General features: G+C 36.0%; 1 protein-coding gene and 1 long non-coding RNA gene across 4 annotated transcripts in view; both read left to right on the top strand.

Moving 5' to 3' along the window:
* LOC148309655 (uncharacterized) overlaps positions 1–25,678 on the top strand; it is a 122,693-nt gene that overhangs the window by 11,262 nt on the left and 85,753 nt on the right. Inside the window, exon 2 of one of the 3 annotated variants that reach the window (XM_088259726.1) lies at positions 5,950–6,967. The exons of the other annotated variants lie outside the window; for them this stretch is intronic. Coding sequence (XP_088115852.1) covers positions 6,139–6,967 — 829 coding nt within the window. The 5' untranslated portion in view covers positions 5,950–6,138. The remainder of the gene's footprint in view (positions 1–5,949; positions 6,968–25,678) is intronic. 3 annotated transcript variants of the gene reach the window in all.
* LOC148309656 (uncharacterized) lies at positions 23,698–24,831 on the top strand. The gene is made up of 2 exons (XR_015837499.1): positions 23,698–24,556; positions 24,645–24,831. It is a non-coding gene; the product is annotated as an uncharacterized LOC148309656 (long non-coding RNA).

A 25,678-nucleotide genomic window follows, 5' to 3' on the forward strand; every position in this document is an offset into this window, starting at 1 on the left:
TAGATAACTAAACTATATTTGAAGATACAATGCTATTTGTGGATCGCCAAGATTGACATATAGCTCACTCCTTTCAACAACGTCATATATCAAATATCGTCAATTTTCAGTTGTTCATGTTTTTGGAATGCCCAGAAAATATACTATATCCCAGCAAAAGCGGCATATTTTTAGCATAATATTTGCCCGCTACAGGGCAGAAAGTGCTGTTTTTACATTTTGAAGAAAAGGTACGTTTTTTATACATACTTATTATTTTTCAAATGGAGAAATTCACCTTCAGATTTTACATAAAAAGATCTGTTGCACAGTAAAAAGTTCAATAAGTGGCTTGATATTTGTTTTTAATACATTTTATTATATTCTCAAACTTTAAAGATCTCCTGAAAAATCAAGTTTATTGATATATGACGTTGTTGAAAGGAGTGAGCGATATGTAGTGGCTGTGCGGAATAGTGATTTATTGTTGAATGCCTCTTACATTCATTCCTAATAGTAAACCAAACTTAAGTGCTATGTAACCGGCTCCTATTTTTAATAAATACTTGATAAGTTTCAAGTTTTTGATTGCGTAGTCCGCCAGACTAATGTTCAGTTATTAAGGGTTAATTTGGCGTATATTTGCTCACAATGAGAAATCGGTAATTTTGTTACCTAACACGTTCTGCATTGTGCAGTCAACCGCTGACAAATATAAAAATGAAATTTTCAGCAACAAAACGGGAAATTACGTAAAAATTGACGCGTTATTTCTTCCATCAGGAAAAACCCTTCGAGATAAGTTATTATCTTGTTACTCGGTGCCAACGTTCCGCTTTTTACTCTCACACGATTCCAGATGACACGACACGTATCGCATTTCGGTCAGGAAAGGGGAAAATTCGTTGAAAAGTCTCTTTTATTTTCTTTTGTTGTGGGATTTGTTTGTTGGTGAGGGTGTTTCCACTTTTACTCGGTGACACCGCGCTGTTCTGGTGGCTTGGGTTGTTGCATCCGTATGCAAAACACCTTGCAATGCTCCCGTCACACTGCGGTGCAGTCGTAACAATGGCCGACCTTTCCCACCGACTGACTGGCTGGCTACTTGTATCGACCCCGTCCCTGCAGAGCAACGAATTCCAAAAGAAATCACCACTGTTTATTACTTAAATTCACAAAACCCGTTGGACTCGAAAAAAAATGCAAATCGTTTATTACCGGTTATTGTTTTATATTTTATATTTTGCCCTGTGTTAGTTTTGTTATTTTTTTTTATATATTGTTTTACTTTCTTATTCGTGTTGAAACACTGAAGTCTTGTTAACCATGATCCAAAAATACTCATCGGGAATATTATATATCTGACTTATGAATGTAAAATGTTCTAAAATAAATAATTGCCACTAGGCTATGTGGGATTACACGAATTTCTGTATCCATTTCAAATTATCATTTTCCCTAGCTAATTACGGACGCTCAAGAACTGTGAACAGACTATACTTTACAAACGCTACCCAATTCCTTTTTTAAAACGAATTTACCAGTATCTAAATAAATTGGGAATCTCTTGTTTATGCTTTCTCTGTGGTTTTTATTCGATTTAAAAAAACGTCAGTTTGACATTTTGGCTTTTGTTGAATCGCAATCTATTTACCGTATCACGATTTTTGACCGATATTAGATGAAATAATATCATTTTAAATTACAAACATACGATAACCTTTATGGAAAATGCGATTCCACATCACAGGGACAGATTGAAGACACGTAAAGTACGGATATTTTTTATAACTGTTCCTTGTTCGTTATGCTAAAAATTAATCGTTAATCGCAGAGCTATATGACGGGTAACAAGACGCAAGTATCATTCGATATTAGCCACACAATTTCCCATCCTCCAATTCGTACGATCTTCGCGAAAAACTTGCAATACGAGGTGCCGAGAAAAAAATGAAACGCATCTTGTACATATGGTGTGATGGGGCAGTACGAATGGTTTTGGCCTTTTGGCGAAGGGGCTCGCTTTCCGCCGTACTTGAAGTCTCGCGACGGGCGACTGACTTTCCTCGCCGTCTGTAGTTGCGCAACGCCCGCACGTGGCCTGTCCCTCCCCCCCTCGCCCTACTCTCCCCCTCCCCATCCCCTCGGCAGCCTTTCAGCGAAGACACGTTACAATTTTCCGACCGCTGAGCGATGTTGCCATTACGAAAAATCGTGATTTCGCACTTATGTTTCCCTGTTATTATTATTTATTAACGATTCATTTCCTTTCAAAATTTTGCTACTTTTGACGTAAAATGGGTCGTTTTGTCGTATATTCATATTTCGAGCTTAGAAAAATATCAACACACTAAACGTATCAATTTCATGATATATTGGCTAATAAATTAATATAAAAAATCACAAGACTATCGCCAACAACATTCTTATTGGAATCTGTAGAGAACAAAGAGAGATATTAAGGTTTACACTTTAGATATTTGAATAAAACGAAAAACGAACACCGGTAATTTTTACTTTTATATATTTTTTTTCAGAAATGTTAGTAATATTAGTATATAACTACCCACCGACATTTTTATGTCTACCGGTCAGAACCATCACTACCACAGCATGCAAACAATACTTATAATTGCAGTGAAGGGTAGTATTGTTTACATGCTGTGGTAGTGATTGTCCTGACGAAGAGACGGTTACGTCTCAAAACCGGTTGACATAAAAATCTCGGTGAGTGGTTATATACTAATATTACTAACATGTTTGTAAAAAAAAATATGTATACAAAAGTAAAAATGACAAGTATATGCTTTGAATATTTTATTAACATTCAGAATACTATCATACATAGTTTTGCCGCACATTCGTCAGAGAGAACGCATTTCGACTGCGTTCAGTCTACTTTCATCCTTCTTTTGCCAACTCCACGCTTCACTTCCAAACATTAGGGGTAAGCAAGGTCGAAAAAGAATCATGTAAGCCGTGATTCCTGGAGCTTTCTTTTGATTTGTCCACTTGTTCGCGCGAATGATGCGTTTCACAAGTATTCACATAGATGGCTGGCGATAAGAATGTTGTTGACTTCGTGCCTCATGCGGAGTCACGCCACGCAGTATCGCGTTTCGCGTCACGGTACATTTATGGCTTTACTTTGGTATAACTAACTTGCAAATTATGAAATAACGCTTTAACTAAAAATCACGCCAATTCATCGCAGGGGTAGGCAGAGGAAATAGAACGCCACACATAATGATACACAGTAGGTTTTGGTAGTATTTATTCCAATAATAATTAGTAGCCATCTCAACACACCCTTCTTAATTTCATCGATAAGGCTGAGATACGCACTATCGATAAAATTAATAAGGGTGCTTTGAGATGGTTTGGACATGTGGAACGTATGAGTGAAAAAGGAACGGTTAAAAAAATATGAGGCGCTATGAACTACATGTTGGAAAAAGAAGCAGAGAAAAACCGAGGAAAACTTGGCACGTTCAAGTATGTCAAATTCTTGAAAGCGGCCGGGTGAAATTATAAGATTTTAGTAGAAATGTGTAGAAATTGTATTAAATTGTATAAAAAAAATTAACTTTATTTAAAAAAATATATATATGGTAAATGAAAAATGCTTGAGGAGCTGCACTAACCAGGAAAAAGCGAAAATTGTTTGCAAAGACAGATTAAAGTGGCGTTCTATTCTCTGTGCCCACACCTGCAGGGAAGCGGCTTGATGGTTAGTAAGTTAGTTAGTGAGTTAAAATTGTATTAAAAATAAATATCAAGCCACTCATTGAACTTTTTACTATGCAACAGATCTTTTTAGGTAAAACCTGTTTTTTTAAGGTTTTTTCTCCATTTGAAAAATATATAGTATTTAAAAAAAAAAAAAATTAAACATAACCAAAATGCTAAAAAACACTTTCTGCCCTGTAGCGGGTAAATATTAAGTTTAAAATATGCCTCGTTTGCTGGGATACAGTACATTTTCTGGGCATTCCGAAAACATGCACAACTGAAAATTTACGATTTTCGATTTATGACGTTCTTGAAAGGAGTGGGCGATTTCTACGATTCGACTATGTTTTCTGAAGCATAAAAATATCGGATTTAATCAAAATTGTATGCCTTATCGCGTCTATTATTAGAGACACGTTCCCTTGACCCGTCCGGCGATTGAACCCCGCGTGTGGCGAGCGAGGCGAACTCGCGGACGTTACTCCACTGCCGACAAGACCGACGGAATCGCGAAAGGTCGGACGCCGCGCTGATAACAAAGGAGGAAAAAACGACATTCGACCGGCCAGTGATAATGTTTAATAACAAAAATATGTTTATCTATTAAATGCTAAATCAAACACTGATTTTTTTAGTCTACTAATTTGTATTTTATTGCTTAGAAAAACACATAAAAATCAATTTTGTGACAAGTGTTTCGCCTAGTTATGTCATTTTCAAACGAAGACATTCGTTTGAAAATGCCACAAAAAATGTAATTATTTTATTGTAAAACCTTTACACAGTAAATTGTTATTGTATCTAATGTATAAAATCTAACAATAAAAAAAAATGTATTAACATGTAAGTATTTCGCCTCCGTAGTGTAATGGTCCGCACGCTCGGCTGCCTTTCTGGCGGTCCCGGGCTCGATTCCCAGGGTGGTCAAATAAATATAAGTGATTTTTCACTCTAATATTTATTCCATATTACCCTGGACTGGTACCTGAAGCGGAGGGCTGATCACCTTTCTTTAACGATCAAGATAACACTGCGTTTGTATGAAGCAGTGCCCTATGCGCCATCGGGGTGCGGATAAGGGTTTGAATGAATGAATGAATTTCGGCTCAACACAGGCCATGCCTAAAGAGCCGTAATACATATACATAGTAAAAAATGTATCTATGAAACAAATCGTAGTCATACAGGAGAAAGTGACCAAGTGCATTTCTTACAAAAACGCGATTATTGACTATTTGATATCTTACTGGCTTAATACTGCCCTGAAAAACATCGCAAAGGATTTTAAACTTAGAAGTATAATGTATTAACTTCTTAAAAATGACTTACTGCATTGATATTTATTTTCTTGCCAAGCAAAAGTGACTTAAATCCTGAACATTTTATATTTTGTTAGTCACATTCTCCTGTACGACTACGAAATATGTATCTATGAAATAAATTAATCAATTAAAAAATCTCCTTCATATATGTTGAGATGTCAAAAAAATAATATGGATAATACATATTATAATTTGGCCGGATAATTTCGTCAACACCTTTTGAATGGGCGTTCCGTTTTGCCGGCCGCATTTTCCGTCCTCGACCGTTGCGTCTAGTCGAGTTTATTATTACACTTTTTACACGAGTCAGAGTCGCCTCGGCGCTAGCACGTGCCGCGACCGCGCTCCCAATACCAGCGCACACAGTACGCATCACAGTTAGTACTGCTAGGCGCCTACGGCTGGCCACTCTGCGCGCTAGAAGCTCCGCAATAAGGCATTCGTATACCCGGTGTCCCGGTATGCTGTGTTGTGCTTAGAAGACCTGCCGTGGGTGTCCTATTCCGTGTAATAATTGCAATTCGCCGATGAAAATGAGTTAAAAAGTTACCCCGTGTTATTTTTTTTTATCGTCGTGATAATATTTCTTTATAATATGTTTATCAAGTCGCGGTGATATAGCGAATACTTTCCTCGTACGTTTGATCGTTTTGTTTGTTTGTTTTTTTTTTTTTTACTTTTATTTTAAATGGCTCAGTTGAATAAACGAATCGTTAAAAATTTGATTCTTAAAGGCATTATTACGTAATGTTTCGATGATTTTTGTTTCAATTTTGTTTTCCTGCATTTTTTTATTACATGTTGAATTAATTTATATTAAATTCATCACTTATGGAAATAATTGATGTTTTAATACTAACGGCTGTAAATGTTTTGCTTTATAAGGTATTTATTTGTTTATTTACTTAATTTACAGTGTTATTGAATTTTATAATTGTGCCATGGGTAAAAACAAGCTGTGAAAAATAAATTGAACTGCACGATTCTAGATTTTTGTGTTTTGCCGGTGGAATGTTGCCCTAGTGGCGCTGCGTTATATTTTTATAAAGTGAAAAACAAAAGAACGGCGGCGAAGTTAGAGCTGTCACCAGTGCAAGGGTGTAGAATGGGCGTCCTAATGGAATCCAGCCAGACCAACCAAGCGAGCTGTAGCCCCGTGGACTGCTACCTCCAGATGTACGACAAGCAGCAGCAGAATGGCAAGCAGCCGTGCAACTACACGCTCGCCAGGCAGCCGCCGGCCAGGGAGTCCTACCAGGCGGACTTCCAGCGCTACAGCGCCAAGAACGAGACGGAAACGAGGCCAGACAGCCTTAGGCGGAGTCAAGGAGTCACGGTTCCAACCGACGAGTCCATCTTCCCTCCAAAGCTGAACAGCCGAAACTCGTCTTATTCGCCTAGCGATAGAGTGTCACCATTTAGACTGACCAACCAGGGGATCTCATTTCTGACCCACGATATTAGCATATCTCCGCTAAGGATCAATCAAAGCGTCTCTTATGCCGCTGCTAACAGTAGCCCTTCCTTCGCAAATATGTTCGAACAAGTGCCCCAAAAACTAATCAATCGCGGGTTATCGTTCACCGTGTCCAATGGGAACGGTGCTCCTCCTAAGCGGAAGTACGGCGAGATGGCAAACGAATCGAATCACGGTGGGTCGTACGCTTCTTCCGACGGAAGCGTCTCCCCCATCGGACGCAAGTACTCGAGGCCGACTGAGACGTCGAGTAACAACGAAGACTCTTCGTCCGGATCGCCTCGGAAGTTCGCGAAGACGAACGACGGTTTGAGTGATCCAGCTCCCTGCGGGTCACCTCCGGGGAGGCGGTACGAGGATGCGGCTGGTGATGCGACCGCGTGCGTCGGAAGACCCTGCAGCCCGAGGGTGACGTCAATGCCGCCGCCGAAGAAGAAGTGGATGAAAAATTATATGGGTAAGAATGCATTATTTGAAATTCTAACACGGCCGGCCTTTGGTCGATTCGTTTTAAATTGAGAATACAGTATTTGAAATTCTTACTTGGCCTTTCTTTGATCGATTGGTTTTAAATGAAGAATACGTTTTATTATTTTGAGAAATAAAAATACTTAACTAGTTGGTTGTTAATAAAAATGTGAGTGGATCAAAAAACAAAGTCTTTTTATTTCTCAAAACAATATATAATACATTATTTGAAATTCTAACTTGGCCTTTCTTTGGTAGATTCTTTTTAAATTAAGAAAACAACATTATTTGAAATTCTAACTTGGCCGGTCTTTGTTCGATTGTTTTTTTTTATTTAAAATACATTTGAAACTCTAACTTGATCAGTCTTTGGTCGATTATTTTTAAATTAAGAATACATTTGAAATTCTAACTTTGCCACTCTTTTAGATTAAGTGTACATTATTTGAAATTCTAACTTGGGCACTCTTTGGTCGATCCGTTTTAAATTTCATATCGGACGTCGCGGTTCGATTCACGTAACGAAAACACATTCGCAAGTCAAAAGGTCTTTGCCGTTTGTTATCGTTGCGAAACCGAAATTGTTTTCGATTCGAGCTCGCATTCCGCATAAAATGTTTGTTATGAAATAATTAAAACACACGCTGTCGCTATTTATAGCCTCGAAACATATGTTACACGTCCTCTACTCGCGTGTCCATCTGTATAATAATTCTGCTATTTTCGTCGTCTGCCCGCCGAGACTTTTAAAAGTTTTCTGCACTTTTAGAAATTTGACCGACTAGTTTTTATTTTTAATTTAAGTTTTATTTAAACTAGTCGTCATAAAATAAACTCAAGTGGTAAAAAACAAGTGTTTTCTTCAATAATATCATCTTGTCTTACCACAAAGTAAATGCCGAAACGATAAATAAAAAAAGCTTTACTTAGCAAATACAAATATTTCTTGAAATGTATTCTGACACAAAAATACATACAATACAACTTATTGATTTTCATATCCATTATACACGACTAGTTTCGAAAACTACAGTTGTTTTCTTTGACAGGTGATTTCAAAAAAGTGTTTAATTTTAAAAATAATCAACATGTCGTTCCACAAAGTTAATGCCGGATCAATAAATAATATAATATAAAGTAAAAATTATTTATGCTACGTAGTTAAAACGTCAACTTCCCTATGGAATCCTAGCCCTGGCCCTTTTACATGAGCTCGAACTGATAAAAATAATAATTATAAATTTGGATAATTTATATAGCGCCATTTTCGTAAAGTACTACCTCAAGGGCGCTTCACTGTGAATGAATTGGGAAAAATATTATGGTTGAAATGATTTAGAAAACAAATGTGTGTTTTATTATTTTTTTCTAAAGATTATCTCACTCTCACTATTTCTAACCATTGGTGGAAGAGCATCCCACGCCATCGGTCCCGCAACAGCAAAGGCACGCTCGCCAAACTTAGTCCGCTGGTTGCGAACTGGTAAGATCTCTTTGCCCATAGCAGTTGTTGTAGCCGATCAACTGATCTATCACATTTCTTAATTCATTCCAATAATATTTTTATTATAATTTTTTTTTTGTCAAACGTCGAAGATTGTTAGTCCTTGACTTCATTCATCTACATTACTATTTTTCTAATATAAAAAATATCATTTTCTTACGAGTACATACAAAGTTTTTCTAGTCTCTCTATAACAGCTGATTTAGTACTCGGTCGTCCCTAACGACCTTCGTCCTCGCCTCGTGAGCGCACACTGTCTAGCGTGTAATGTGACCTACCCGTAACCGGTGCCGAATGGACAACCCGCATAAAAAGAGCTTTTCAATGACTAGCCGTATACAGCGGAAGGTTTGAATTGATACGCATTTTTGTCTAATGGCCCCGTTGCTGCACGAGGCTTTTGATATTTTCAGACATGCGACTCGTCGCCCTTTCTGTAGGGTAAAATTAATATACCGCATAAAAAGGGACAAGGATATTGCTAGAATTATTCTGATGTAGGGTGTTGGCGCTTTGTTTCTTTTTTATATGAGCTCTTTTACTATTTTGATGTTTCCACTGTCTCTATATTGGGCTTTCCCGCGCCGGAAAGAGACGGTTGCAAGGACGCGCATTTCGCCGCGTACCCGTTTTGAACCAAAGGTAGTTTGACACTGTTTTCGTATATATTTTTAAAAAGCCTATTTTAATCGTATTGTGTTTTCGGCAAGCGATGCTTGTTTTGCACATGTGATTCATGTAGAGCTCGTCATTAGAATTAGAATAGCGGATTTGGGTCATGGTCGCAGCGTGGCGCTCGAAACACATTCGAATTTTGAAATTTAATATCCGTCACATTCGCGCATTTGAATTTCGGAATTCAATTTGTTTTTTTTTTAACAAGTCTGAATTCGAATTTCGAATTCTGTCTTTATTTTATTTTTTCAATAGTATTAATATTTAAAGCATTTACTTTGTGGTTAATAATTTTTACATTTATTCATATATTTTTTTAAAAAATGTTAGTAATATTAGTATAAAACCACTTACCGAGATTTTTTCTCTACCGGTTTCGAGATGTACCCGTCTCTTCGTCAGGACAATCACTTTAACAGCATGCAAACTATACTACACGTCATCACCATAACACTATTCACACATTTACAACTACACAAAATATTTTATCACATGCGATTTTGGTCGACCCGAAGATCAACATGCACTAAGGGTTACCTAAATGATACGGAATGCATCGAAACACGCGTCACAGTAGATTTAAATAAATAGTGGTATTTACTAAGAAAAACTTTAATTAAAAATTGATAGATTTTACCACAAAGTGACTGCCGAATCAAGGAATGAAAACACTTGAATCTTATTTAAATCCCTTTCTTCTATGGTCTCAATCCTGCGGATTGGTCTGTAGCATCAGATGACATCTCTTTCGCCATTCTCGCCTATTTTCGGAAGTCCTCTTCAGCTCCTCATACGTCGAGCAGCCCATGTCTTCGTATAAGTCGCTTAGGTATTCGCGGCGTGGGCGTCCTCTGGCGTTTATTCCCTCGATCGTCCTCTCCATTATTTGGTGCAGGAAACCCTCTTGTCTTAGCACGTGCCCGATCCATTCGGCGCGTCTTTTGGAGATAGTCGCGAGTAGGTGGTTCCTTTCTTTGATCAATCGAAGTACCTCATCGTTGGAGATGTGGTCTCTCCAGGATATCCCGAGCATTCTTCTATAGATCGACATCTCCAACGCATTCAGCCTATTCTTATCTTTTTCAGATAGACACCATGCCTCGCAGCCATACAGTAGCACACTCCATACATACGTTTAAATATTAAATGTGTATTTGTAATCGCGTTTTATGTAACAGCTATTTCGGTACATCCTTACTTAGTAGCGTGATTCATCGTCGTGTTGTGGATAGTAATAATGAGCCAATTCAGTACGGCAATTGATGTATTTTTAGATATTTAATAACCGAAGTACCCATCCCACTATCGACCGCTCCTTTGTTCAATATATTTCTTCCTTCCAGTATTTCCGTTCTTCTTTTATTTTATTACGAAGTGTCTTCGACACGCTTTTGTCTTATCGACCGCCTTTATTTTTAGAATCTTGAATTTTGTTAGTAGGTTTTTTTGTTGTTGATTATGTAGGAAGAAAATACGCATATGGTTGTAGCATACACAACACGAGCCATGTTGTAGGTGCTGTAAAATAATATTTTATTCTTTTTTTTTTATCTCAACATAGATGAAGAAGATTATGGAAGATTGTATTTTGGAAGTATTTACAGGTCTTAAGGCCCAGTATTCGTCGAGTCGCATCTCATTTTTCTCTAAATCCAGGTAACATTTTACGTACAACATTTTGAGTGTGTCCAAATACTTGTGAACAAATCTGGATTATCTCCAATTACAGGAGTTATTTTTCATATATATTTTTTGACATCTCATCAAAGATGAAGAAGAATAAAAAAATAACATTTTACGGAATTGATTTTTTATCAAAACCGTTTTTGCGTTGGAAAAATAAGTTTTCTTCGAAATAATTATATGGTTTTGAAAATAAAATAGTCATTGAATGATTAGGAGTTATAAATATAAAGAATATATTTAAATACTTTTTCTGTACATATTCTAAAAAAACAGAAAAATATCCAATTATTTTCTTTAAAGAAAATCGGGCGTAGAAAGACATGTTACCTCTTCGGCGGTTGCCTGGCGAATAAGTTCTGTCTTTGGGAATATCCCCTTAAGAATTTGGAAGTCTGAATATTTACAGGGCTTACGACCTGTCATGGGCTAGTTAAGTGATCACTTTACACACGTGCAACATTCACCATTCTAGGTACTTGCCACAGTTTACAGATTGCCAACCACACTGCTCAAATTTTTGAAACTCCTTCATATATCGTAAATCTCATTTGAGGGAAATGCAATTTTTATAAAAATTTCCTTCTTCGGTTAAATGTAATTATATGCAACGAATCTAAAAGTGATTTTGAAAAATACGATACAATTATTGTTTCTGTCCTAAAGTCGTTATAATATCGTCTTCTTTCTTTGACTCCTGTCCGTAACTGTATGGTAATGTTAGCATAATACAATGCATGTTTTCATTAGCATTTCTTCTTACTTTTCCGCAATTCACGCCCCGCATTCGTTTCGTCGATGTTCCGAGAATTCCGTATTAAAATAATAATCATTATCTTTGTGTGGAAACAATAATTCGGGCGATAAATACAAAGTATACACGTGTAACCTTGGATCGCGTCACCGAGTACTCTCTCGATAAGGCATTCTAATTTAGCGTAAATATGCTCTAGGGAAAGCGTCCGGTAACTGAAAACCCAAACTAAATATAAACGGTAATGAATAATTAGCTACTAGTTATATAGGAGCACGTACATTGTGGCTTCTTGTTCGCAGATACAGTGTAACCTCGATATAACGCACCTATAATGGGATATATCGGACAAAAAATCCGGTCAAATGTAAAAAAATTAAAATGTCCTCTTAACACACTTGGGGGGGGGGTCCCAGAATTTTACGATGGAGACCTTGGGAGAACAAAAGAGGTGTCAGAAGACCTCAAAAGAGATGGTCCGACGACATAGTCGCTGTGGGGGGTAAAAAGTAGCTGCAAGCAGCAACCGACCGGAGGAAATGGCAAAAAAGGGGAAGAGGCCTATATCCAGCAATGGAGGTCAGAAAGCTCATGAAGAAGAAGAAGAAGTTGACACACTTCAGACGGAAAAGGTATTTCTACCCGTTCGGTCGGTTGATGCTTTAAGGACGGGAAGCGTGCCTTCTGCGCCGGCCTGATTTCAAAGTGAGAAAAGGAATTACATATTAGATGTTTTTGTGTGAATATTGTGTACCAATCTCTTTGGTTAAAATCTAAACTATTTGCACACAATTATCAAATCCCGTTGCCAGCGCCAACGCCAGCTGTCCGCAGATGTATGTAAAAAAGACACGTCCGAAATGTGTTAATATTATATATGCTTCATGTGTCGCCGCATGTAAACAATTTTAAGGTCCCACGATAGTAAAAAATAATGTCTAAAAACTTCAAAAGTGATAATAAAACTTGATTCCTTTATCAAAGCAGGATTACCGAAAGCAAGCGCGTCGATATCAAACAGCAAATGTCAGTCACTTCACGACGATGAACGAAGATAATAAATATATGTAATTTTGCTTGTGTTTTTTTGTTTATTTATACCATATCTTTAAGCAGTGTTTATATTTTCAAAAAGTTTTCTGATTTATTTTTTTATATAACGATAAACCTTTTTTTTATATAACGATCTTTCTGTTTTAACGGACATCCCTTCCCCCAATTAGTCCGTTATATCCAGGATTTACTGTATTACGAACGTTGTGACTGGTCGGTCACCTGATGCGTATTGTGCCGGATGTTTGACAGCCGATTCGATGTTTTTTTTTTACATTCGACCTCCAAATGTAATCGTTAGTCATTAGGAATATATCGCGGGGATTTGTTGAACTCTCGACTGGGAAATAACGAGATATTCTGTCATTATTTACAAAATTACTATCCGTTTTCTACGTCGTCAAAAATTTTGTATTAAAAGCGTACTTCCCTTTTTTTACGTCTTTATATATCGGCTGTCCAAATTTAAAACACAGTAAGGGACATTTTTTAAAAAAAATATTTTTTGCATTTTTAACTATGTAGAATCTACTTAGTCCAAAAATATAAAAATAACGTCTTTCAAAAAAAATGTCCCTTACTGTGTTTTAAGTTTGGACAGCCAATATGGTATGTAAATAAAAATGCTCAAAATCTTAATTGTTCTAAAGGTATTAAGCGATTTTTTTTTAATTTTGACAGAAAGTTACATTCAAATGCGCTCGTGTATTTATGTACCTGTTACAGGTAAAAATAGTTTTTTTTAAACATATTTTTATCTTTATGGCAGCGCCATCTGTTGAAGGTAACAAAATATGCAAAACACTTAATAACGCTCATGGCAAACACCCTGCTTCTTGACGTCTACTAAAATATTCATACCCACAACCATTGTGATATGAAACATATTAGAAATGTGCCCTCTTTTTTTTCTTTTCCGTTTTACCAGACTGAGCCACAGCAACGCGTGGCTGGGTACATCTAGTATCTGAATTGCAATTGTACCGATAGTTTATCGATCTACATTGTTTTGGTTTAGATATGCATTAGCGAAAAGTATTGATAACCGTTTTATTACTTTTTTTTACGATATAATCATTACTTTTAATCGATTAAATTTCTCTGAAATAATATTGATAATCTTTTACACTGGAGTCTATTCGTACCATGTGACATAAGAATTATCTTGTGAAATTTTATTATTCAATACCAAATGTTTTTCGTTTCTTATCTTCTGTCTACTACTAGCATTAAGATATCGGATATCTCTCAAAACAATAACACCTATTTACATATTTTGATACAATCATGTAGAAATTTTCCGTCTCACCAGTGTCTTCTTATTATTTTCATTAATTGATTCGGCAGTCACTTTCTGGTGATATCTATCCATTTTTAATTTAAGATTTACTCGGTAAAAACAACTATTTCTTAAAATCTATTGTGTCACGTGTTTCGATGCATTCCTCATCATTTTCAATCACATTGGTGTGGAAACAATTCGTCTGTCTAAACTCAAAACACAGTAAGGGACATTTTTTTTCTAGTACATTTTTTTTTGCATTTTTGGACTAAGTAGATCTACTTAGTCCAAAAATGCAAAAAAAAACGTACTACAAAAAAATGCCCCTTACTGTGTTTTAAGTTTGGACAGCCGAATGACGCGAGATGCTTCAAAACACGTGTCATAGATTTGAAGAAATAGTGGTATTTACCAAGTAAAATTTAATTTAAAATGTATTATGATTACACGAGCTTGTTCCACTGATATTGATGTTTTTTTTAAGATGGGAGTTACATTTATTATTTACCTTGCTTATTTTAAACAAGGTTTATAGATCAATTAGTGGATTTTTGTTTCTTCTAGCTAAGAACATATTTTATTTTAATCTGTGTTGGGAACATGAAGGATAATCTAGTGTGGGTCAATCTGGAACTTCTCAGCATTTGCTCATTGCTGGGAGAAAACCACGTAAAAATCCTTAAGAGAAGCCGGACTGTTGACTGTCATCACCAGCCTTTCTGTTTCACTAGAAGAGGGTTCGGCATTTTGTGTCCTAACTTGGTTTATGGTATCAATATCCTTCTGTCTAATGTGCAAAGGCAAATAGCCGCATGTTAAAAACAGTAGTTTTGAGATAAACGCGTTTATAGTAAACTTAAAATGATGCTTTTCGCCAATGCATGTATCAAATTGATACAATTTTGCGGCTACTTGGATTATGAATATCTCAGTAAAGGAAAGAGATAGAGCAAAATCTGTGAATGTATGTGATAGAGGCCAGTTATAAGAATGCTATAAGCCGTATTACGCCAAACAGCCGCGACTTGAGTTACGGCTAATTGCCTTTACACATTAGCTCTAGTTTTATCATGTACCACCTCTCGTAAGAGTTCATTATGAACTTACACGGATCGGATGTCGAACTATTGATTATGTTATGACATCTGACTTTATTGTAGCGCTGCAATAATTATTGACTTATGTTTTAACTAGTTCAAAGCGCCTGGGTTGGATTAGCCCGACTCGATAATATTCTGCGAAAATGACGGAATGCCAATTATTTTGATTGGTCTTCAATAGGATCGGCGACGATAAGAGTCATTTATCTGAGATTAATTTTATTCCCTGTTTTGTGAATACACGTGATAGATAATATCCTATTTTTAGATACAGCAATTCTTTTTTCAGGCTTATTACGCCGTTTATCGTTATACTTCATGATAGTGATAAAAAGGCTACTATTTACTAAGTAAAACTTAAATAAAAAATGTATAGATTTTACCACAAAGTGACTGCCGAATCAATCATTGAAAATAAAAAGCTGTTAAAAGCAAGGCTGTGAAAAGAATTAAGATAGCATGTACGTATAAGGCTCACAACATTTTGAGTGTGTCCAAATACTTGTTCACAAATTTGAGTTTCTCCAGTTACTAGTTATTTTAACATTTTGACATCTCAAAATATGTGAAGTAGAATATGGAAGTCTGTCTATTTACAGGGCTTATGACCTGTCATAGGCTGGTTTAATAAGCTATATATGATTCATATTATACGTGGATAACGTACCAAAACGTTAAATTTCCATTATAAATTTTAAAATTGTTACGTTTTGGTGCGATTTAATGATTTCATATTGGTTTAACACACAATTTGTCACTTTTCGTAGAAACTTTAATTAAGATTTCGATAGAATACAGTAAACAGAACAGATTTACATTAAAATTATTTTTTTGTGCAATATTGGAAATGTAACTGCTGGTGAGAACCTCCACAAATGATTGATGTAACTATTCTGAAAAATTCCCAAAGAAAATAAAATAATAAAAGTATCATTCTGCTCATGTAAATTCATTATATAAAATAAATATTGTACGCTGTATATAATAGGCGAGCGTATCTAATTCCTAATCACTGCAAACATTGCATTTTCCACTTACCGATTGTGAAACGGCCGCGCATGTAAGTGCGATAACACCGTCTCGCCCACACATGCGAGGGCGCACGTGCTCGCACGGACGTACCTTGCGCGCCGTCCCGCACGCACGCCCGCGTATCCACATAAACCCGTCCCTGTCTATCTTTCCATACCGAACGCGACGATAGCGCCATTCCGCACGCACGTCTGCCTATCCAGATAAACCCGTCCCTGTCTCTCTTTCCTTGCCGAACGCGATGATAGCGCCGTCCCGCACGCGCGCCGTACACCCGTCCCGCTCTCCGCGTGCCGAATTTAATTATAGCGCCGTCTCGCTCGTGGGTATCGTCACGCGGGTAGCGCCGTCTCGCTCACGCGCACGCTAGCAACGGGGCCGTCACGTGGTGGGTTGTGTGTGGAAATGTGGGATATGATCGCCCCCACACACTCGTACATACTGACACAGTCGCTCACGCATACATCGCACTGTCGATTGTAAACAACGGCGAATGATCGCGTACGAACTTTGGATGTATGTATGTATGTATACGTACACACATGCGGCCTATACACAAATGTGCACGTAGCGTTGCAATATCAGCTGTTTATTTGCTCGGTATCGTTTTAATTCAGATGGCGCTTACGAAATAATTTCTTTGTTTGTGAATTTAATTTGGTAACTACTGAATTTTGCAAACTAATATTTTTTTGTTTGTATGTTAGATTCGTTTGATTATCGTAGATAATGTGGTAGTGTCCGCCTCCGTAGTGTAATGGTCAGCACGCTCGGCTACTGTACTGGAGGTCCCGGGTTCGATTCCCATTTCCCACTCTTCCACAATTTGACACCTATTTCTAATGAGCCGCTTAGGCTCACAGAAATCGTATGAAATTGAAATATTTGTGTGAATAATAAAAACACAAATATTTATATAATCAAAATGTAACTTTGTTTTAAAATACTATAAATATTTTATTATAACTTAATTATAATAAAATATTTATAGTGATTTTAAAATAAAGAACAAAGTTACATTTTAATTATAAAATGGAAAATCACAAAGTTAGTGCTTCAAATATAAATTTTACAAATATTTCTCTTTATTAAAAAAATATATTTATGTTGTTTTTATATAGCATTTCTTATAAAAATGTTTTTATTTCTCACGTTCTCACGTTATAACATTTGTATATCGACTGTTGCCAACCATTGTGCGCCAGCGACAAATCGTTACTTTTCAATAAGTAGGTGCATTTGAGGCGCCACACTTTGTTAAGTAGTCATTTTGCTATACTACTTTATAGTATTACATAGTGTGGATTGTTGGCACTGCGTGAACGTACACGACTACCCGACGGCGTTATAAATAACTCTGAAATGTATCTCGTGAAAAGTAGCGATTTGTCACACGCGCTCTTTTTGCTGGCGGCACTCGATATACAGGTACAGTATTTATACCCAATGAACGTTTCATTCATTTCCACGAATCGTAGATGATTTTTTTTTCTATCTACCTGAAATTCAACCGTATTTTCCTCGGTGAATAAATATTAAAAAATGCATCTCAGTATATCGCTCACTCCTTGATTTTTCAGGAGATCGTTTTTTAAGTTTAAAAATATAATAAAATGTATTCAAAATAAATATCAAGCCACTTATTGAACTTTTTGCTGTGCAACAGATCTTTTTAGGCAAAACCTTTGAATGTTTTATCTCCATTTGAAAAATATTTGGTATAGTTAAAAAAAATAATAAAACAATACCTTTTCTTCAAAATGCAAAAACAACACTTTCTGCCCTGTACCGGGTAAATATTAAGTTAAAGATATGCCGCTTTTGCTGGGATATAGTACATTTTCTGGGCATTCCGAAAACATTCACTACTGAAAATCGACGATTTTTGATATATGACTTTGTTGAAAGGAGTAAGCGGTATGTGATTTTTAAGTGGAACAGATTGAAGATCAGACTACCGCCTCCACCAGATTTAGTATTTTCATCAATCAACGGAGATGAAGAAATTTGAGAAGAATTAATTTTATGTTTCTAAGAAGTTAATGGCAAAATAATTTCACTCTCATTACATTAGGTACCCACGATAAATTTTAATTCCACAAATTTGAAATTTTAATGTTGCGCATGGGTATTAAATAAAGTTTTCGACGCTTTGCTGTATTTATATTTATATATATATATATATATATATATATATATATATATATATATATATATATATATATATATATATATATATATATATAGATGTACTACTACTACTACTACCATCACGCCGTTTCCCCGCAGGGGTAGGCAGAGAGGATGGAACGCCACACTCTTCTGTCCTGACATACACTCCTAGCCTCCTTCACATCCATACATCTAGTCATACATGCCCTCCGATTACGCAGACTTTTGACACCGCCAGATTTTAGGTTCTGATTGATCTGATCGTGCCAAGTCTTTTTCGGTCGTCCACGTTCTGTTTTCCCTCTCACATTCGCCACATATATTTTCTTAGTCATTCTCTCGCTATCCATTCGCTCCACATGTCCATACCACCGCAAAGAGCTCTTTCTAATCTTTTCAATTATTCCTCGTTCAGCCTTATATATAGATGTAAATAAACATAATTCTTCTTCTATACTTAGCCTGGGTGTAACTGACATCAATAGTAAGGTAGAGAAAAGGCAATATGACGCAGAGAACCTGTATCATATTGTAAACCAGGGGATCATCATGGATCTCCTTTGAAAGACATCTACAGATAGAGGAATCCAAAAAAATCATGGATGCTACAGAAAGATAACATGATTCGAAGGCAACTTTATTTTGAATTCAGTCTGAATTGAATTTGAGTCTCTTTTTATGCAAGGCTTCGTGACCCCAGCTGCGAGTGTATTGTGCGCGTGTGTTAGTATGTATCGTGTATATGTATATGCCAGGGGGTGGCACGTGGCGGGCGAGCAGCCCCGTCACGTGACAATGCAGTTTTATCCCCCCCCCCTCTCCACCGACACCTCCAGGCACCTCGCCCACATTCCGGTAGCCTGGCAACTCCTTCGGCCTTTGATTTCAGCTTTATGAAGAAATTGTAAACTGTTTGAATTACCTTGGCGAAATGACCGCCACTGAAATGATATCGTATAGACAATTTTCAATTTAGGGATTGTATAATAATAGTATTTTTTTTTCTTTTTGCATATCTAACTTCATAAACATCGTTCCAGTTACGTTGATGAAACGGCTATGGTCAGTATGCTTTGCTGAAAGGAACTCCATTTTTTTGAAATCGAAAAAATTCAGGAGTTCAGGCAATGGCAACCAACCTTAATCATGGCGTTATTTAATTTATTCATGTACTTTTTGAACAAATAAAAAAAATGCCTGCGTTATTTCGAAAAGGTTTCGTTTCAGTATGTATGCTAGATGTCCCGGTTTTCGGACAGAATCCCGGTGTCCCGGCCGGTTTTCTTCACATCCCGGTAAAAATTAAATTTGATTATGGATGACAAAAAAGTCAAAAACTAATTAACTGTGGATTATTTAGGATAGTAACTTTGTCATTTATTTCACCGTACCATTTCTACCGCTGTTGACCATTTCAAAGATCTGTCAACCATGTGTACATATGTAGGTATATTAAACTCTACATCAAATATAGTATGAATTGTACAATATCATTGAAAAACAAAAAATTTAATCCTCGGTTTAATGACAACAGTATTTTCTTTTATATTTGATGTATGCATTGTTCCTACGTTTCATTCAAAATGTTTTTTTTTTTTAATATTGAAAGCATTAACTTTGTGGATCATATTGATATATTATTTTGAGAAATAAAAAGACTTTGTGTTTTGATCCACTCACATTTTAATTAACCAACTAGTTTCGGCAACAACCTGTTGCCCTCTTTAGGGTTTAATTTATGGCATAAATTAAACCCTGAAGAGGGCAACAGGTTGTTGCCGAAACTAGTTGGTTAATAAAAATGTGAGTGGATCAAAACACAAAGTCTCTTTCTTTCTCAAAATAATGTCTCGTTTTTCGTTCCGAATATAAATAAATATTTGTCTTATAAATACATGTCTTTTGTTTCAGGTAAGTCTACCACTAATAAATCATCGATCATCGTGACGGATCGCCCACCATATCCAGCCTTATGTGAGTGCTCAGCGTGTCGATAATTCTCTATTTTTATTATATGGTTTTTGGATTTTTAAATTATAGTTCACAAGTTATGTATGTGTATTTTTTAAATCGGCTGCTTTAAAAATTTTCAATAAAATTATTACAATGGCTAACTATCGTTATCAATTGCATTTCAGAAAATTAATGGTAATAAAGTTGATTTTGCGTTTTTCCAAATTATGTTAAAAACTTCTTAAAGATTTGTATTTTCTGAACATTTTTAATACCTTTAATAATTTTATCGATTTAAACAATTTAAAATTGAGAAAGGTGTGTTGAAATGGTTTGGACAAGTGGAACAAATGAGTGAGGAAAGAATGGTAAAACGAATTTACGAAGCAAATGTAGTTGGAAAATGGAGCAGAGGTAGACCGATAAAACTTGGCACGATCATGTTTGACAAATACTTAAAAGCGGTCAGGTTAGGAGCCGAAATGATCGGCGGGTGTGTATGAGGAGATGCATGAATGTGGAAGAGGCGAGTTTGCAAATACAGAGTGGTGTGGCGTTTTATTCTCTCTATCTATTCCTGCGGGGAAGCGGCGTGAAGCGGTTAGTTAGTTAGTTATTTCTTTAACATAGGAAAATATTTCATTTGAAAAGGAAGTTCATTAAAAAATATATGAAAAAAATTCATTGAAAAATCTCTGCAGACGAGGTGAATAAAACACCAACCGTAAGTTTCTTTTCAGCGTCTGAACACATCTTCTGGTCAATCTGCAATCCAACTGCCTTGTATCGCTCCCGTAGCGTATCTCTCCCTAAGAGTATTCCCAGCTTAATCTTGGCCTTCACTCAGGTTTGCCTCGTGAAACGACCGTGAATGTAACCGATATATTGATTCAATTATTTTTAAACTGCATATTACATTTCTTTGATTTCAGCAGTTCTAATCAACAATATTGAATTTTTATCAAAAAACCTGAAGATTTTTTTTAAATTACAAAAATAATGCGGTTTTACCTAAAAAAAATGTTATGTTGTTTCTATGGTATGAACGGTAAATTTTACTTGAGCGGTATTCATAAATATTTATTTCAATAACGAGTGTTTGTTTATAAGATCGGTCCTAAAAATGTACTATCTAGGTACAATGTACAATGCAATTGATTAATTTGTAAATAAAACACTTGTTTTTTTTATTATCACGGCTAGTTTCGGAAACTACAGATGCTTCCATCTACAGGTTTTTTTATAAAATTTAAGCATTAATAATAAGAAATAATTATCTGCACTGATTGTGTTTTGGTTATTATAAATACATTTCGTTAATTTCTAAAAAAAACTATCATTTTTGCTTTTCATTTCATAACCCCAATTTTCCACGAACGCTATATAAATTGGCCACTATTATTCATTCTGTAAACAAGAAACGATATTTTTAAATTTAGTAGTATGTCGTACTATAAAGAAAATTGATTTACGGTAACCCATTTACGGAGGAAACGATAAAACATTATAGTAGTTGGCCATGGTTCGCGGTCGCGTTTTCACTGGGCACAGTACTTTGTGCATTCCTCCCGTGGACCGGTTGTGCAGGCTCGCCTTATCATTCTGGAATACCCTGCCGTTTCTTTGGTCACTTTACAATGTATGGCTATGTAGCTGCCTTATACTTCATCGTCACACCAAAATGGAATCGTCGTACCACAAAATTTTCACAAATTTCGTAATAATTTAAAAAAAAAAACAAATAACCCGCAAAGCCTCTTTTTTTAGAAGCTTGTCTGTTGGTTGGATAGTAAGGATAGAGAAAGGGATAGATATGAAAAATATGTTTTTTTTTTGACATCTCATCAAAGATGAAGACGAATATGGAAGTCTGGGCATTTACGGGGCTGACGACCGTCATAGGCTGGTTTAAGTGATCACTTTACACACATGTTACATTCACCAATTCTACCCATTATTGACAACCTCACTACTGAAATTCTTGGAAGTTCTTTATATATGAACCAATTTAGAAACCTTGTTCTAGAATCACTAGAACTTCACTAGAGACATCTATTGGTGAGATGAAAAGAAGCTTTTTATTGAGCAGAAACTCTTTTATTAGTATGTGAGGTCCGAATCCTGGATTATAATCACACACATGAGAAACGCCAGAAAATATCATTTTCATTTTTATCATTTTAGCTTATAATTTGACCATATAATTTACTTACAACATTTTGAGTGTGTCCAAATACTTGTTGACAAATCTGGATTTGGTCTGATCGTCATCTTTGATGAGATGTCAAAAAATAATATGAAAAAACTCCTGTAATTGGAGATAGTATTTGGGCACACTCAAAATGTTGTAAAATAGAAGTGCTTTTGTAGTGGAACCAGTTTAACATCTGAGTTACAAATAATTTGCGAATGCAATATAAAATTCTTCAAATCAAAACGAAAGTGTGCATTCGGACGCGCAAGCACGTAGGGACACGAACGCCGGTCGTTAATTCCGTCGGGCTACAAGGACGACAAGACGGCGACATTGTCGTCGCAGGCAAAAAAGTACAAGGGTCTGGAGTCTGGAGTGACGGTCTTAGGATCGAAATCTCGCGACCCGGCGAGAAGATAATTTACTAGTAACTAGTACAATGTGGATTAGTGGTTAGTGAGGATGGTTGGCTGGATTCCTGGCAGAGGAAACGGAGAAAAAGTCCAATGTAGTATAGTAGATAATAATAATAATAAACCCCCTATCCGCACCCCAATGGTGCATAGGGCACTGTGTCGTATAAACGCAGTGTTATCTTGATCGTTAACACATGAAGGAAAGGTGATCAGCCGTCCGCTTCAGGTACCGTATAGTATCTAGATTATCTATAATTGGAGATAATCCAGATTTGTGAACAAGTATTTGGACACACACAAAATGTTGTAAGTAAATTATCTGGTCAAATTATAAGCTAAAATGGTAAAACTGAAAATGATATTTTCCGGCGTTTCTTATATGTGTGATTATAATCCAGGATTCGGACCTCACATATTAATATAAGAGTTTCAGCTCAATAAAAAACTTCTTTTCATCTCACCAATAGATGTCTCTAGAGATTCTAGAACAATGTTTCAAAATTGGTTCATGTATATAGAACTTCCAAGAATTTGAGTAGTGAGGTTGTCAATAATTGGTAAAATTGGTGAACGTTACACGTGTGTAAGGTGAATACTTAAACCAGCCTATGACGGTCGTCAGCCCCGTAAATGCCCAGACTTCCATATTCTTCTTCATCTTTGATGAGATGTTAAAAAATAACACTTCTATTTTCACTGGTTAACCATTATGACAGGCGACATTTTAAAGTTTTGATATTTAAAAAAATGTTTTTATGAATTGTTCATGGTCCATTGTCCCTGTCATTCGCCTTTTCACTCGCACCAACTCTTCTTACCCTTATCCGCACCCAATGGTGCATAATAAGAATTCCAATACCATATTTTTTTTTTATTTCTACAACGATAGTTACTGTACAGTATCTACTCAATGAATTAGGGCCACCCATTATTTTTTTGAATACTCTGAAATCTTTTGGATTATTATATTTATTTTACATAAATACTTTAAGTTTTCTATTGACATCTAATGTCATGTGTATTACCTTCAATAATATGTAAAATATACCTGGATTTTTTAAGCCTTTACAAAATTTCAAACCCTTTTTCTGAGAAAGGTCCCTAATTAGCACAGGTAGACTGAGAGTTGAAAGTTCAAAAAATAGTCCTATCTCATTTATTAGTGAAGTTTCTTGAGTTCTGGTTGTTGTTTTGTTCAGAGAGGTTATATAGTTATCGTGTCTTGTGAAAAAAACTTAATTTTTAATTTTAGTTCATAAAGTATAAATTTTTTTTGCAAACACAAGTGTTTTTTTTGAAAAGGCAAAATGGGAAAAAGTAAAGACATTTCTGAGGAAAAAAAGTCTAGTGTTATAGTGATACTGAAATTAGGAATACTATCTAATAGAGAAATTTCAAAACAAGAAAACGTTTCTCGTCAAACAGTGGACAGAATTTCAAAATCAATAAAAAATCAGTCACCCGCCACCAGCAATCGGCGAAAGAACTGTCGTAGGATTAGAAAAACAACACCGAGGACTGATCGAAAAATCGTTCAAAGTGCCTTAGAAAACCGTAGTGCATCAGCAAAAACATTAAAAATAAAATTGGAAGAAGAGGGTTTAAATATATCGGTATCAACACTGAGGCGACGTCTTTGCGAAGTAAATCTGAAATGCAGGCGCCCTGTAAAAGTACCAAAATTGACACCACGAATGAAAGCGGATCGATTAAAATGGGCCAGGCTACATCGAAATTACTCGGTGGATGATTGGAAAAAGGTATTTATTTAAATTTAATTTTCAACATATCATTTTAGTAAATAAACTTATATATTTGAATTAAACTTAAATTTTCATTATTTTTCAGGTCATCTTTAGTGATGAGTGCCGGTTAGAAGCCGTGACAGAGAGCCGTCGATTCGTCAGGAGAACACCAATGGAACGTTACAATGAGGCATGTGTGGTAAAAGTTATCAAACACCCCCCTGCAACAATGATATGGTCATGTATTATTAACAATTTACCTGGGCCGTTGTTTTTCGTGGAAGGAACAATGAACCAAAATTCCCATAAGCAGGTCCTCGAACGAATTTTATTGCCCTTCTACCATACACTCGACCCAACAGAAGGTCCATACACCTTCATGCAGGATGGGGCACCTTGCCACCGGGCTAAATCAATAATAAAATTTTTGTCTAACAAAAATCTGCCTTTGCTCCCCTGACCTGGAAATTCTCCGGACCTTAATCCTATGGAAAACGTATGGAGCATGTTAAAAAATAAGGTATACTCATTTCCAAATCCGACAGAAGACTGTCTAAAAAAAAATATTCAAAAAATTTGGTCAGAAGACGAAGAAATAAAAAACATGATAAAACAGTGCATTTTAAGTATGCCAAAAAGAATTGAGGCAGTTATTTCTGCCAAAGGTGGAAATACTAAATACTAACTATATTTATATGAAAATATATGCATTATTTAAGCGTAATAAAGTGTTCATGTGTAAATAAAATTCAATGTTGTTTAATTCAAGGTTTTCTCTGAGTTATTCCTGATTGAATTGAGAAATTGCGCGAAATTCTGGGTGGCCCTAATTCATTGAGTAGATACTGTATGTTTCCGTACGAACGTCATTTTCGAATTGGACATAATTTTTTTTTCAATTCAAACTTTCAATTCAATTCATTCATTCATTCAAACCCTTATCCGCACCCCAATGGTGCATAGGGCACTGCATCATATAAACGCAGCGTTATCTTGATCGTAAACACATGAAGGAGAGGTGATCACCCCTCCGCTTCAGGTACCAGTCCAGGGTAATATTGAATAAATATTTGAGTGAAAAAATCACTTATATTTTATTTTACCTCCTTGGGAATCGAACCCGGGACCTCCAGAACG

This window comes from Brachycentrus maculatus, unplaced genomic scaffold, assembly GCF_059751285.1.
Source record: "Brachycentrus maculatus isolate JH-2025_06_01 unplaced genomic scaffold, ASM5975128v1 h1tg000119l, whole genome shotgun sequence".
Taxonomy (NCBI): Eukaryota; Metazoa; Arthropoda; class Insecta; order Trichoptera; family Brachycentridae; genus Brachycentrus; species Brachycentrus maculatus.